This window comes from Poecilia formosa, unplaced genomic scaffold (assembly GCF_000485575.1).
Source record: "Poecilia formosa unplaced genomic scaffold, Poecilia_formosa-5.1.2 Scaffold418, whole genome shotgun sequence".
In the NCBI taxonomy this organism is placed as follows: Eukaryota; Metazoa; Chordata; class Actinopteri; order Cyprinodontiformes; family Poeciliidae; genus Poecilia; species Poecilia formosa.
In genome coordinates this window covers 412440-425703 of record NW_006800357.1, presented here as the reverse complement: position 1 = coordinate 425703, position 13264 = coordinate 412440, and the positions used below count along the sequence as shown (strand labels likewise).

Genomic DNA, 13264 nt, shown 5'->3' with positions numbered 1-13264 from the left:
TGTGTGTGTGTGTGTGTGCGTGTGTGTGTGTGTGTGTGTGTGACCTTCAGGTGACATTGCTGGCACATTTACACTGATAATCCTAACTACTAAATCAGAGTCGTTTGCTTAACTATTTTGAATCGCAGACTTCAAGTTGTTTGTAAATGTTCTTTTATGCTGTCCCAGATTAATGGAAAGCCTTAGTTGCTCATTTATTAAATCTTCATTTTATGGTTAAAGCTTTTCTATCAGATCATTGTTGGTGCCTTTCTTCCTTGTAAAACATATATTTTATCTTGTATCCATCCTGCAGAACATGTTTCTCTGTGATCGTATTGGAAACTGTGGAACTTTCTTTTTCTTATCACTGTATGGTATAATTAATGAAATAGGCAATTAATCTGAGCACATTGTTTTCTATTATCTACAAGGATGCCATGCTTTAAACTGGGATAACATCGCCACACTGAAATGAGCATGAATTAATTAACACTACAAATAGAAAACAGAGATGAAAGAATGAGAATGTAACTTCAAATATTATGGTGATAGTGATGGAAGCTGTCAGGTTTGGTTTTTAGGAAACAGCAGAGTTCGCTGTGCTGGTTCCCCCAATTAGACATTTTTTTATTTAACATTGGGCATTTTTATTTTTATGATTACATGTTGTCACAATTTTCACTATTAAATCCTCTTACAATTTCCTGCTTTGTTGCCACGTATGATTTATAGACATTTTGCTGACTTTGTGCCGTTGAGCTGATAGTGTGTTTGAAAACAATCACATGTTGCTTCTGGATTATTCTTCTTTTATCTTAAATAGGTAATGTAGAGGTCTCAGCACTTACAATCCCAGTGAAGGCAGTAAACGTCTAACCAAGAATAAACTTTTCATGAGCTACCAGAAACAGTCATTTACATCTGCCCCACCTAAATATATTAGACCAAAATTAATTTACATCAAGACTGTTTTTATATATACACACAAAAATTGACCCCAAAAATAGCAGAAGGAAAAAATGAATACATAAAAAAGTCAACGTTTTACTTGTTTGAAATGAAAACTTTATCTGACACATGCACATTAATGTTAATTTATGCGTTACTCAGCCTTTTAAATTGGAATTACCAGTTGCAAATCCTTCAAATTGCATAATAATGACTGCCACTTAAGCTAAGTAAAGAAAAGTAAAATCCATCAAATTTTAAAGTTTGAGTGGCACCAAAGGGTTTTCTTTTGATGTGATTAAAAAACGTCACATCTAACCTCCTCAATCTGTGTCAAGTGTGTTCTCCTTCATTATTTCTGCAGATCAAGGCAAAGTTCTCAAGGTTCTTCACACCATCCAGGATGTCTTCATCATATCTCAGTATTCTCTGTTCCACAACGAAGGGCCTGTTCTAAATATGGCCATCGACTCACAAAAGGTACAAGTGATGCTTCTATAAAACAGGGTAAAGGCTTATTTAGGTGAATTTATGCTTTTAATCTTTGATGATACTCTATGTCTTTAAAAGAAGGAACAGCTGCAGAAAACCTCTTTAAAAAACATAGCATAGAAAATCTTTTCTATATCAGTGTCTCCTTCATGTGACCCTATTCTGTCAGTGAAAAGGGAGAAATTCAGCTTTCCCTTTTACCACTGATAAAGCTTAAACATTCACATATTCATAATTTATTGATTGAATACGACAGTTAAATGAGAGAGATGTGATATACTCACAACAAGAAAACTGAATGAATATTCTGCATTTGGTGTATAAATTCAAAGCTTGTGTTTAGAAGATGCAATTGCTTACAGTCAGGATCAAACAAAGTGGCTACATAAAAACTTTAAAATCTTATTTATTGACATTCCTCATGAAAATGTGTAAAAAGCTTTACAATAAATTCATGTTTTGCTACAGTAGCATCACATTGGTGTCTAGTTCCAGTCTTCATGGGCTGATGTCCGGATAGTTTTAAATGCTCCAAAACAGCTGATTCAAATGATCCGTTTATCTCCTTCAGTATGTCACAGCTTACAGAGGCTCGTTAATGAACCATCGTTTGATTGAGGTTTATGAACCAGGGAAAGAACTATAACATGGAGAATGCTGGGCCTTGAGTCCTGAGTTTGGACACCACTGATCTAGCACAACAAAAATTAGTGGCATTCAGTGATATATGAATACTAAATCGCTGACTCTTTTTCTCTCTAGGGTCACTTGTATGTCGGTACCGCCATGGAAGTCCAGCGTCTGCCGTTGGCTGACTGCAGGCGCTATGGCCACACATGCAGAGAGTGCATCCTTTCCAGGGATCCATACTGTGGCTGGGACAAGGCCAGGAGGAAGTGCATCGCCATCCCGCCCGGATACAACGTCACAACTGGGTAAGTTTAGATATGATGTCATCACTGCAGCACTATTGGCTCATTGAATTACAATCAAAAGATAAAAGATACTTCATCAGCTAAGTTTCTTTAACGCCTTTCAACACTCTCAGGGGAAATGTCTCTATGGTCTGTGTGATAATCTCTTGCTAATTTCAAAGCTAGTGTTTAAAATTAGCTTCAAATACCAAGACAGATAAAAAAGTTAAAGAATGAGATTCTCAAATGTAAAGCCATGTTACGTTTTGACTGTTAAGTTTTTCTCTGCCGTATTTCCGATATAAAAACAATAGCAACAACCTAGCCTATGAGTAGTTTCTCTTTTTTCCTCTATTTTTCCTGTTATAGCTCTGCTTATGTTAATTTATGAGTAATGCCAGCTTTATGAAAAAAAGAGACTCATTAGCCCCTTTGTGAAATAATTGTCTGCTCCTAATTCTGTCTCTTTCTCATTTTTTTCTTCACAGAACTCTTATTCAGAATCTCGATAGTTCCAACTCCTCCATTTGTGAGGAAGCTGCTGGTGAGCTCTTATCTACACTCTCTCACTCTCTCCCCGTCTTAATTAAACCAAAGTGGTAGCGTTTCTGTGCAACTACAGCAAAAACAAAAGATGACTATCATATAATTGAGCAGTGTCCAAATTCCCCAAAGGGACAGTATCTTTCTATTTCACGACTTGCCCTGTCTCAAATCTCATACCCCAATGCAACCTTGACTGTGCATAGCACTGGAGGCACTTAGTTAATCTGATGTTTGACATTGCATCTGTTTCAAGTTGTATCACTGGTTCCGGTTCCTGAAAACCAATATAGTTTAGTCTTATTCAATTCAAAGAAAGAACACTTTGTTTATCCCAAAGAAAACTTAAATGTTGTCTTAACTCAGATCATCCAGGAATTGTCAGAGTCGTTGCAGATGATGATGTCGTGGGCAGAAAGGATCTCCGGTAGCGGTCAGTCCTGCAACTTAGCTAGCATGTACGACAGTGTCATGACTCCCAAACATGACCATAAACCCTACTCATTTTCTAAATAATTCACAGTAGCATGGGTATTGTTAGGTTTATTTTAGCAGAGCTGAAGACCCACTAAAATGTTCCAATGACTCGAGTAATTTTATTCCTGCATGAAATCAGTACCCTACAGATATGCATTCTATGTTCAAGGGGGGTATTATGTAAAATATTTTTTTTTTCTTTATGTTATTCCCTCATCAAAAACATACCTCGAGTGTTGCTTTTGATACTTTGATGCATGTTTGAGTAATTCTTGAATCTCCTGTGGCAGACATTTAGAGTTCATAAAAAGCTTGCTCATATAATGCGGCAACTATTTCCATAAAGCCACAGTCTCCAAATCCAGCTTTTGCCTCACCGACCATCCCTCACAAACTACTCAGCTCCTCCATACTAGCAGCAGCAACATTTAACAAACACATGGTGGAACTGCGTGTCTGCTGAACTGGTCGTACAAACTATTTCTTAGTCCGACGCGCCTAAAAATGACTGTCGATGGCATAATGGAGAAACATTGTTGTGATGATATGCTGAAGGTGTCGTGCCGGAAGGAGCTGGAGCTTCTTAAAGTTTTTGTGGTCATTTCCCCTCTGCTACTACATTGAAAGGGAGGAATTATGAAACAGGTGGAAGCAACATGTTCTTTAGCAAACAATATCAATCGTTAGGTCCTAGATCTTCAGAAACTGGAAATCAAACATTTGGACAGATGTGATGTAGTTAAATGAAACAAATTGATTATCATGTCCTACATATCAAAAACATAAAGTGTGAAAGAAATCTTGGTGATGCCATCCCCTGCAGGAGGAAGGGGAAAACCCTGGATCAAAGCCTGTCAAGGGCTGCAAAAGACTTGAGACTTGAGCAGCAGGACAATGACTAACACACTGTCAGTCTGGAATTGCAATTGCTGTAATTACTGTGAAAGGTGGTTTCACAGTAATTTCACAGTGACAGGGTGGCATGAAATAAAAAAAAAAACATATCTCACATTTCAGATTCTTTCTTTTTTTTTTCTTTTTTTGTCAACTTAAATGTTTAAATCAGACATTTTAATACTAAAAACAGCCAGATGGATTACAATAAGTAGTTTTCAAATGATGTCTCACTTATTTAAAGAAAGAGCTGTTTAATCTAATATGGGTCTATTTGAAAAAGTTATTGCCCCCCTAAAGCTAAAATCTGGCTGTGCTGTCCTTGATGGCTACGATTTATAAAATCAGACAATGAGTCTTTTTCATCACCGTGGAGACATTTCGGCCAACTGCTCTGTGCAGAATTGCTTTAATTCAGCTCCACAGGGGGATATTTTAGCATGCACAGTCTGTTTAGGGCTATGCACAACATCTTGACATACTGGAGAGCTTTGTGTCATTGTAACGCTGCATTACTGTATTTTACTTAAGTTTAACTGTTAGCAAGTCATTCGCCTTCATTTTGGGGCATCTTTTAAGAGGCTCAAAAGAGTAGTCCATTTTTTTGCCAGCCCAAAGTATATTACCTTTTTTTGGCAAATGAGAGACAGGCCAAGATATCAGTGGTTTTCACCTCACAACCCTTTTGTTGATGCTGCTTTTGCCCAGTGCTATGGGCCTTTTTGTGACCTTGTCAGTACATTCTTGACTTTCTTTTACTTTTTCGTTGGCTTAGTTTGTTTTTCCTTTCATAGAGTACGGAGCCCTCTAGGGGACATGGGGAAAAAAAAAAATGTGTTCCCTCTCAATGTGCTTACTGCAATACTTGCTGGTCTGTTTTGTATACAGTCACAAATGTCAATTTAAAATTTCAAATATGCACATTTAATGAGCCTCAGTGTTTATTCTTAACTTTTTGGTGCAAAAAACAGATTGAAAATCAATTTATTCACTGCATGTTTGTCAGATATTTCACAATGAGATATTAACATACATGGGAAAAACCTTACAAAAACCTTATATAATAGCAGAAAGTGTGATGGACACTGTAAGAAAGGCTTACAGTATTCAAATATGCTGCATGAACTAATCAGTACATTATTGCAAGAAAACGCAAAACCTATTGCGAGGTAACGTAAAAGTATTGCAAGGGAATGCAAAAGTTTGTTTCCTAGAGGGCTCTGTAATTAATAAAATCATAATTTAAAGCTTATTCTTGTTTTTGTTATCTCTGTTTAATATGGATGGTCTAAAACATTTATTTATTAGAAAATAGGACAAATCTGTAAGGGGAGAAAAATACGTTTTACTGGAGTATAAAATCTTCAAAATAGTACAATAACATTAAGTTGACAAGATGGGAAAAATCTTAAGAGGTGTAAATACTTGACAGGTTTTTTAACAAGCTTCTTTTTAACCTTGTATTAATTGAGTAACTGAATTATTAATAGAATAACTCACTTGTGTTTCTACTCAGCACTTAAGCTGCGGCAAACTTCGCCCAGAGAGATTGTGGTGAAGGGCAGAAACACCACCGTGTTTCTGCCTTGCCCCGTTCACTCCTTCCATGCCACCTACCGCTGGGAGAAGGACAACTGCAAAATGAACTACCCGTGCCTGTTCTCCGGAGACTTCTGCGTACTGGGCCCAGTTGTTAACACTCCCTTGAAGGAAGGTGTCTTCCGCTGCATGGCCACTGAGGACGGATTCAAGGTGGAAGTCGTTTCCTTCAGGCTGGTGAATGATGGCAGGCTTATATCTGCTTCATTTGCCTCCACCTTGGGCCTTTCAGCCCTGCTTGCTGTGGTGACCATATGGCTTCATTAACTATAGCTAACACTGATGCTATCTTCTCTTTTGTAGTGGCTCCAACTGACAGGATAAACAAGGAGCCATTGTGGGAGTTAGGTTTGCATTGCACCGGCACTCATGGTTGAGTTGTGCACCGACAACTGAATCCTTTTTTTATTTAGGTTTTTATCAAGAACATACTAGTATAAAAATGTTTAAACTATCCTATCCACCTTATTATTGAACATGGAAGTATATGTAGGTCCAGCTTCCGGTTTTTCTGTGATTCTTTCATTTCTCCATTTTCCTGGGCTAACTAACAGCAGCTTGGCTAAACTTGTGAACTTTGTTGTACATTTCCTAAAATTGTTGAACAATCAAAATGGTAGGTTTAGTTCTGCACCCTCAAACTTTTCACAAGTAGGATGATGATATGAAGAAGTGACCTCGTTTAACATATGAGGACATTTTTATCTATGTGGTGTTGTCACTTGGTGCGGAGATGGCCAGGTGCTCCTGTGTCGCCGGTAAGGGGAAATCCTGCAGTCATGCAGTGGTGATATTATGGAAGGTAGGCTAATAAATTGTCATTTCACTGCATGCTAACTTACAAGGTGTCTTTGTTGTAATGAGATTGCAAATCAGTTTAATTTTCTGCAAGAAAACCACATGTGCCCATCATCTCAATTATTGTTCATTTAAATAATCATATTGCATTGCTACTCGAGTAAAATTTTGAGAGTCTACCTGATACGAGTAACTTCATTGAATAGAGAACAAACATGTTTTATCCAAAGATGAGGACAACCATGAAACACACCTACAGTTTACATTAAAGCAAGACTTTGTTTTGTTTCTAAGTTGTTTCTTCTTTTTTTCCCCATCTTACTGCTGAACTTGTGCCATTTACTGGTAGTGAGTTACAGTAAGGACAGTACTATAAAGAGTAAATGTTGTCACTTTACTCTCAGAGCACACTCACACGCGTATACCCATACACATAAACACACAAACATACATGCATTATTATTATATCTGAAGAAATAAATTTGGAAATAATGTTATTCTGCCTAAATTTGTTTTGCTGTACTTGTGTATTTCTATGAATTATTTTCATATAAAGCTTTAGAATACCAGAATTTGTAAATAACTTTTTTCTGTCAGATAACATTGTGTTATGATCAGTTACTCAGTATTTCAGAAGCTTTTATCAATTCCTTTTTTAGTTATACTTGAGTCATTTCTTGGATGGGTACATTTTACTTTTACTTAAATAATGTGAAGTAGTACTACTCTTACTTAAGTGCAATTTTTGGGGACTCTGCCCACCTCTGGTTAGCATAAACATACAGAACTAGCAAGTTTCTATCAGCTTGAATAGCAGTTAAACATCCCTTAGCTTACCTGCTTGTGCTAACCTCTTTGATACGTTTCCTTTGAGAGGTCATAGGGCGCCAAACATCTACATCCAGCTCTACAAAGTGGTTGTGACTTAACGACTTCTGCTCCAAGTATCTCTTTCCTTTGAACCAGTTATTCTCAAAGCCATAATGTTAAGTTAGTTATTATGAAGATGGTGAACAGTGAGTTAGCTAGCCAGCGACCGGAAAAGCCTGACCAGAAGTCGCACACAAAAGAAAAACACCATTCGTGTCCATATTTCTGTTCAAAATAAGGTGGATATCTTGGTCAAAAATAACAAATCTACAGCTGCAACTGATTGCATGAGATTAAAACTGTAAAATTCAGAACTTTGCTGACTAATAATGTAATTCAACCATGATGTGGTGCTTTGCGAACCTTCCTTCTCTTACTGAAAAAGATGAACATATCCAGTGAGTTGGGCAAAAAAAACACCAATACCAGGCCAATTCTTTTAAACTTTTCTCTACATATTTTGAAATTACCTTGATTGTGCTTATTTGTGGATATGTAAACCTTTAATAATGCTCTTACATCTCTTCATTCCTCTTCAAATTTATTGTCTAAGCTCATTGGAACCTAAAAATGTCTGGTATTGAGATTTTAAAAGCCTTAATACTTTTGCGACATGGACTCCTAAGCACAATTTTGCAGTTGAGGCTGAAAACTGCAGACTCAGTTGGACTTGGGGAAGTGTTCAGTGCAGCTGAGTCTAACAATGTGGCTGGGAGGAAGTGACAGCTTTTAGATGGAAAGTAGGCGGCTGGGCCTCGAACATCACTGTGTCTCAGCACTTCCTCCTCAGACTGGGCAGTTTCTAGCAATGTTTCAGCAGATGGTTTCAAACAACATAACTTCGCCTTGTTCACAGCTTCGTGCATTGTTCTTTTCCTTCCATCATGCCATCATCTCTCATTTATCCTGTCCCTCATAATCTGTGATATTCAATTAAATATCATTCTTATTTAAAGTTAGGTCCAGAGATAATGATCTTTTTAAGTGGATGGTGGCATGTCATGACCACAATCCATATATGTACATCAAAATTGGGAAATTAGAACAGATAGCTGCTGGTCAAAGAGGAGCAGTTTTCTTTTAAATGAAAAATAATTTATTTTTACCAGACCAGTGGCGGTTTTTGATATGAGTGAAATTGCTCTTTGCCCAGGTTAACCTTTTGTCGCGAAGAAGGTTGTCCTGTTCTGTTAGTTGCACCCAGATTGAGTTTTTATTGTGTATCTGCATGTCAATGGGGATTGTTTGCCCTCCTACATTGTGCACAGTTTAAGCACTGTGAGTAAACATGGCAATGCACCACAGCCAGTTGATGATGTTCAGCTCCAAACTAAAGGGCTATATCACTGTATTTTCCTAACAACCTGAAATCTTCTGTCTCGTTCAAATCTGTTTTGACCTACTGATTTTTAAAAATACTAACATAAGTGCCGAGTCTTCAAAAGACTGACTTAATTGGTGAAACTGTACTTTTAAACAATAAAATATGGCAAAAAAAATGTGGGATTCATAGCTTTCTCAAAAACATAGTTAAATTCTGTTCCTGTGTCATGCAACATTTATGCAAAAACCGCCACTGTACCAGACAATGCCTAAAGTTGTGAGCAAGACGGTATGCTATAATAATTTCAGTAAAGATGCTTAGATAAACACAGAAACAGTTGAAACTAAGTGAAACCATTTATTTCACATGCATTTTATAGGTTTCCAAGAGAAGAAAAGAGAAGGCTTACCGACTGACAATGTCTTTTGAATATTTTTTTTCTCTGCAAATGCTGATTTCTACCATTGCTGCCTACATATATAAGCATTTGTTTTGGTAATTTATTGATTTGAACGTGACACCTGACCACAGCAGCTGTATTTATATATTTGTATTTTAAATCTCTGAAACAAAAGGCTTCAGTAATTCAAAGATCATTCCCAGGTCTGGTAATTTAAGACCATTTACTTTAATTGAGTGTAAAGCCTTCACAGTTGTGCTTATCAGGGCATCACAGATGAACAGGAGCATTTTCTATCGGGAACAAGAGGCAAGGTTTAAATCCAATCACTGCAGCATCATATTTAATTTAATTTAATTTAATTTAATTTTTATGACCGTGGACAAAAATGGTGAAAAAGATAGATTGGATTATATTGCTATTAAATACTAAAACATACTATTAATCATAAACCTTAAAATATCAAACACTGTGCTAAACCTTATATGTACTGATTGTCTGACTAAGTAAATATTTTTTCAGTGATGAATTATGCATTGGATTAACAGGTCCTCCATTGAGGCAATGGAGTATTATCATTGACTAAAGGTACATGAATCTGTCTGAGATCAGCCTTCCACAGTGGTAGAAATGTCATTAAATGTTAATCAGACAACAGAGCCAGCCTGTCATGCTTTCTATTGAAGAACTTATTTTAGGCCATTAGAGATGTGGGCTGCAATCTTCTTCTCCACTGTGAAAATGCATGTGTGTGACACAGCATTGTGTTCTTCATTTAGCTGCGTGCATTCTGCTGTCCCCAGATGTGAGCCACTGACTGTGACACAAAAGGGTAAAAAAAAGGGAAAGCAAGGCATCTTTAAAAACTGTTCACTTGGTGCTTTTTGCTTCATTTATGTTCATTTGAAAACTCCCTCCTTTCTTACGACAAATAACAAATTGTGTCTGATAAAACCCAAGTACTACTAGAACATCGATCTTCCTTACAGGCAAACTCACAAATAACCACTTCAGGTTTAATGGTAATCCTGTGTGTTTTTCTTTGTCAGCACCATGGTGGGAAACTCACTCTAGCCTAAAGCCAAGTGCTACTCAACATTTAATAAAGGCTGTTTTACTCCAACCTGCCGCAGAGTTTTGGCGGAAAATAAACAAAAATCATGGATTTGCTTGAGGCAATTTTACAAATAACCTCTTTATGCTGCAATTTTAACTGCTGATTGCTGTATGTTTATGTGATTAGATTAGAGATGCTGTTATGACAAGACGCAGAGTAAAGTGGGATATGGGATCCAACTTGGTGATTGAGCCTGGTGGCATGAATGTTCATGTATCCCAAAACTGATTATTAACAAAGAAAAAAAAAACAGCTTACATAAGGAAAAACCTACTTAAAAGTAACCACTCCCTTCTATCATAACAAAACAAGTGAAAGTCAAAAGAAATATATTTATAACAATATGTGGTTGATAATTTATTAGTGTTTTCATTTGGGATAACAAAGCTTTTTTCTTTTTTTTTTTCCTTTTTTCTCTGTTGAAACATTTGAACAGGACATATGGGCATCAAATATTCTAAGACAAATATGCAAATATGAACTATGTCGTTCCAAACTGAAATACTCCTAAAATTTGACATTTAGTTTATCGAAGGAGGCTATGCTTTAAATGGCTTTATGGCCTTTCAAATAAACCATATGAGATTAGATAAGATTTAGCTGTCATGCAGATTATTAGTGTACAATATTAAGATTTATAAAAGGACAATTCAGCTAATGGTTGACACTAAGTGACTTCTCAACCTGTTTTTTTTTTTTTTTGTCTCCAGTTCAAACCAGAGCCACAAAAAAATAACAATTTATATAGAGTCCAAGTCCATAATAAAAACCAGTACATTTCCTCAGTATTACATCAACAGTATTACCTCTTTGTCTCCAGTGACATACCCAGTACAGCAGTATCTGCTTTTTTCCACGTTGACGAAAAATTAGTTCATTCTGGATAGTGTTATGTTTCCAAATACTTATGAGTCCTACCTTAATAAACTAAAATCACATTCCTGCTGCCAATGTTTGCTAAATTGCTAGGCTAATGCTAGCATGTTTCTTTGGTATTTTGGTAATTCAGCTCATAACATTACATGATGGTGTACACAAGGAAGACTTTGGGGAAAAAAATGGTGTTTTTTAACTGAACACTTTGCTTTAAGCATTTTAAAATTCTGGGTTTTATCTGCAGCTGTCCTCCATACTTGTCTAAGCACACTGCTCAGATCAGGTCACTTGGAAAAATATGAAAAAAAAAAAAGAAAAAAAAAAGCTGCAGTATTTCTTGCACTGTTGAAAAGTCAACATAACGTAATGTGTCAGGTGTAAAATATTTTTTTTCTGTCCTGCACACAATGTTCGGCTGTAGTTTTTGAAGGATAGCTGGGTGACCACATGGCTAGTTGTAAGTATCACAGACTTAAATCCATTAGAAGCAGTCAATCATTGTGATCGGAGTTAAGTAAGCAACTCCAATACTAGTCATTTAACAATACCAGAAACAGGATTAGATTAAAACATCCCTACTTCGTAGGTGATGGTACTGAAAGTAGAATAATGATGTTCAAACACACTTTAACTACAGAATGACTCTCAGTGTCCATTTAAGCTAAAGAGTAACAAATGATAGGTAATTTGATGCATTAAAGAATATTAATAATTATCAAAAATACCTTCTATTCTTTATATAAAAACATTCCTATTAGAGTGTCTTATAATTTACCAATTTATTTAGTTTTTGTTTTTAAATATATTATTGTAGTCAAGGGGAAACTTTGTGTACAATGTATGAATTATAGTTTCGTGTTAACATTAATTACATCAAAATTGTAAAAATATATATTTAACTACAGATATGAAGTAAATATAGTAACTGAAACCTGTAAAACTACCACATAAGAGGATCTATTATTCAGCTACAAGTTCCCTTCTAATACATGCAGAATGCTACGCACAATTGAGGCGTTAACCTTCTGCTTCTACTGACAGTTTTCAGTTTCCCAGCAACTGTTGGTAGACGAGAAAAAAGTAAAAAGTAAATAATATGAATTATCAAAAATGTCATGTTTGAAGCCAATACTACTGCTTACATCTTTAGTTTAGGAATCAGGATACATGGTTTGTTTGCTCATATGAAGGAAAGACATGATTTGAGGGTGGAATCGATTCTCCATTGATCATTGTCCAACATTTTTATTCACCCAGAATATTTTAGCACTTGTTTAAACAACACTGTTTAGGATTTACAGAATTTCCTGAACTTGCTGTCATCAATCAAGCTAAGAAGATCATCTGAGTCATTGCCTTGATATGGATTTTGGCAGTTGCTACATTCAGATTACGTTATCGCTTTTCTGGCATCTGTAGTTGTCAGCCAGTTGGCTAAATGCTAATCTCCTTCAAAGCAGGCTTTTGATTTTCAATAGGGGCAGAATTGTGGTGGATCCTGTTATCTGTTGTAAATGAATCAGACTTGTAGGCGGGTTGCTTTTTTGTTTGCTGTGGGGCTTTTGAGTGTCAAGTACTGTACATGATGTGTGCCCATGATTCTGTGTCTTGGTAGATTTACTTTTAATAGCAATGTGCCAAACTCTACTATATGAAAAAGAGATTTATACTGTCTTGGTGTCATGCCATTCTAATACCATTTCATGACATGTATTTTTAAATAACAGATATCTATAGTGCAATAGATTTTCATGTAACAAATTCATATTGACATGTGTTTCCCTGAACATGTGCAGTGAAAATTAATAAAATTATAAGTATAATGAAAATGATTTGTTATTTCTTTATTTGGGACTTTTTTCATACTTTAGGGAGTCTGCATGAATACACGTTTTAAAAGCTTTTTATGTAAACTTCTGTCTTGCATAGACTTTATTTACCTACCAAGTTATAGAAATGCATAATTCTGTAAATCCAAACCATTACATTTCTATTGATGATTGCTTCAAACCAAATCTATGAACCAAAAG

The 13264-nt window shown here is 36.1% G+C and overlaps 1 protein-coding gene across 1 annotated transcript in view; it reads left to right on the top strand.

Moving 5' to 3' along the window:
- Positions 1-11588, top strand: part of LOC103155239 (semaphorin-7A-like) — a 38694-nt gene extending 27106 nt beyond the window's left edge. The window contains exons 10-13 of the mRNA XM_016663390.1: positions 1295-1410; positions 2185-2357; positions 2825-2880; positions 5767-11588. Coding sequence (XP_016518876.1) covers positions 1295-1410; positions 2185-2357; positions 2825-2880; positions 5767-6116 — 695 coding nt within the window. The 3' untranslated portion in view covers positions 6117-11588. The remainder of the gene's footprint in view (positions 1-1294; positions 1411-2184; positions 2358-2824; positions 2881-5766) is intronic.
- The last annotated feature ends 1676 nt before the right edge of the window (positions 11589-13264 follow it).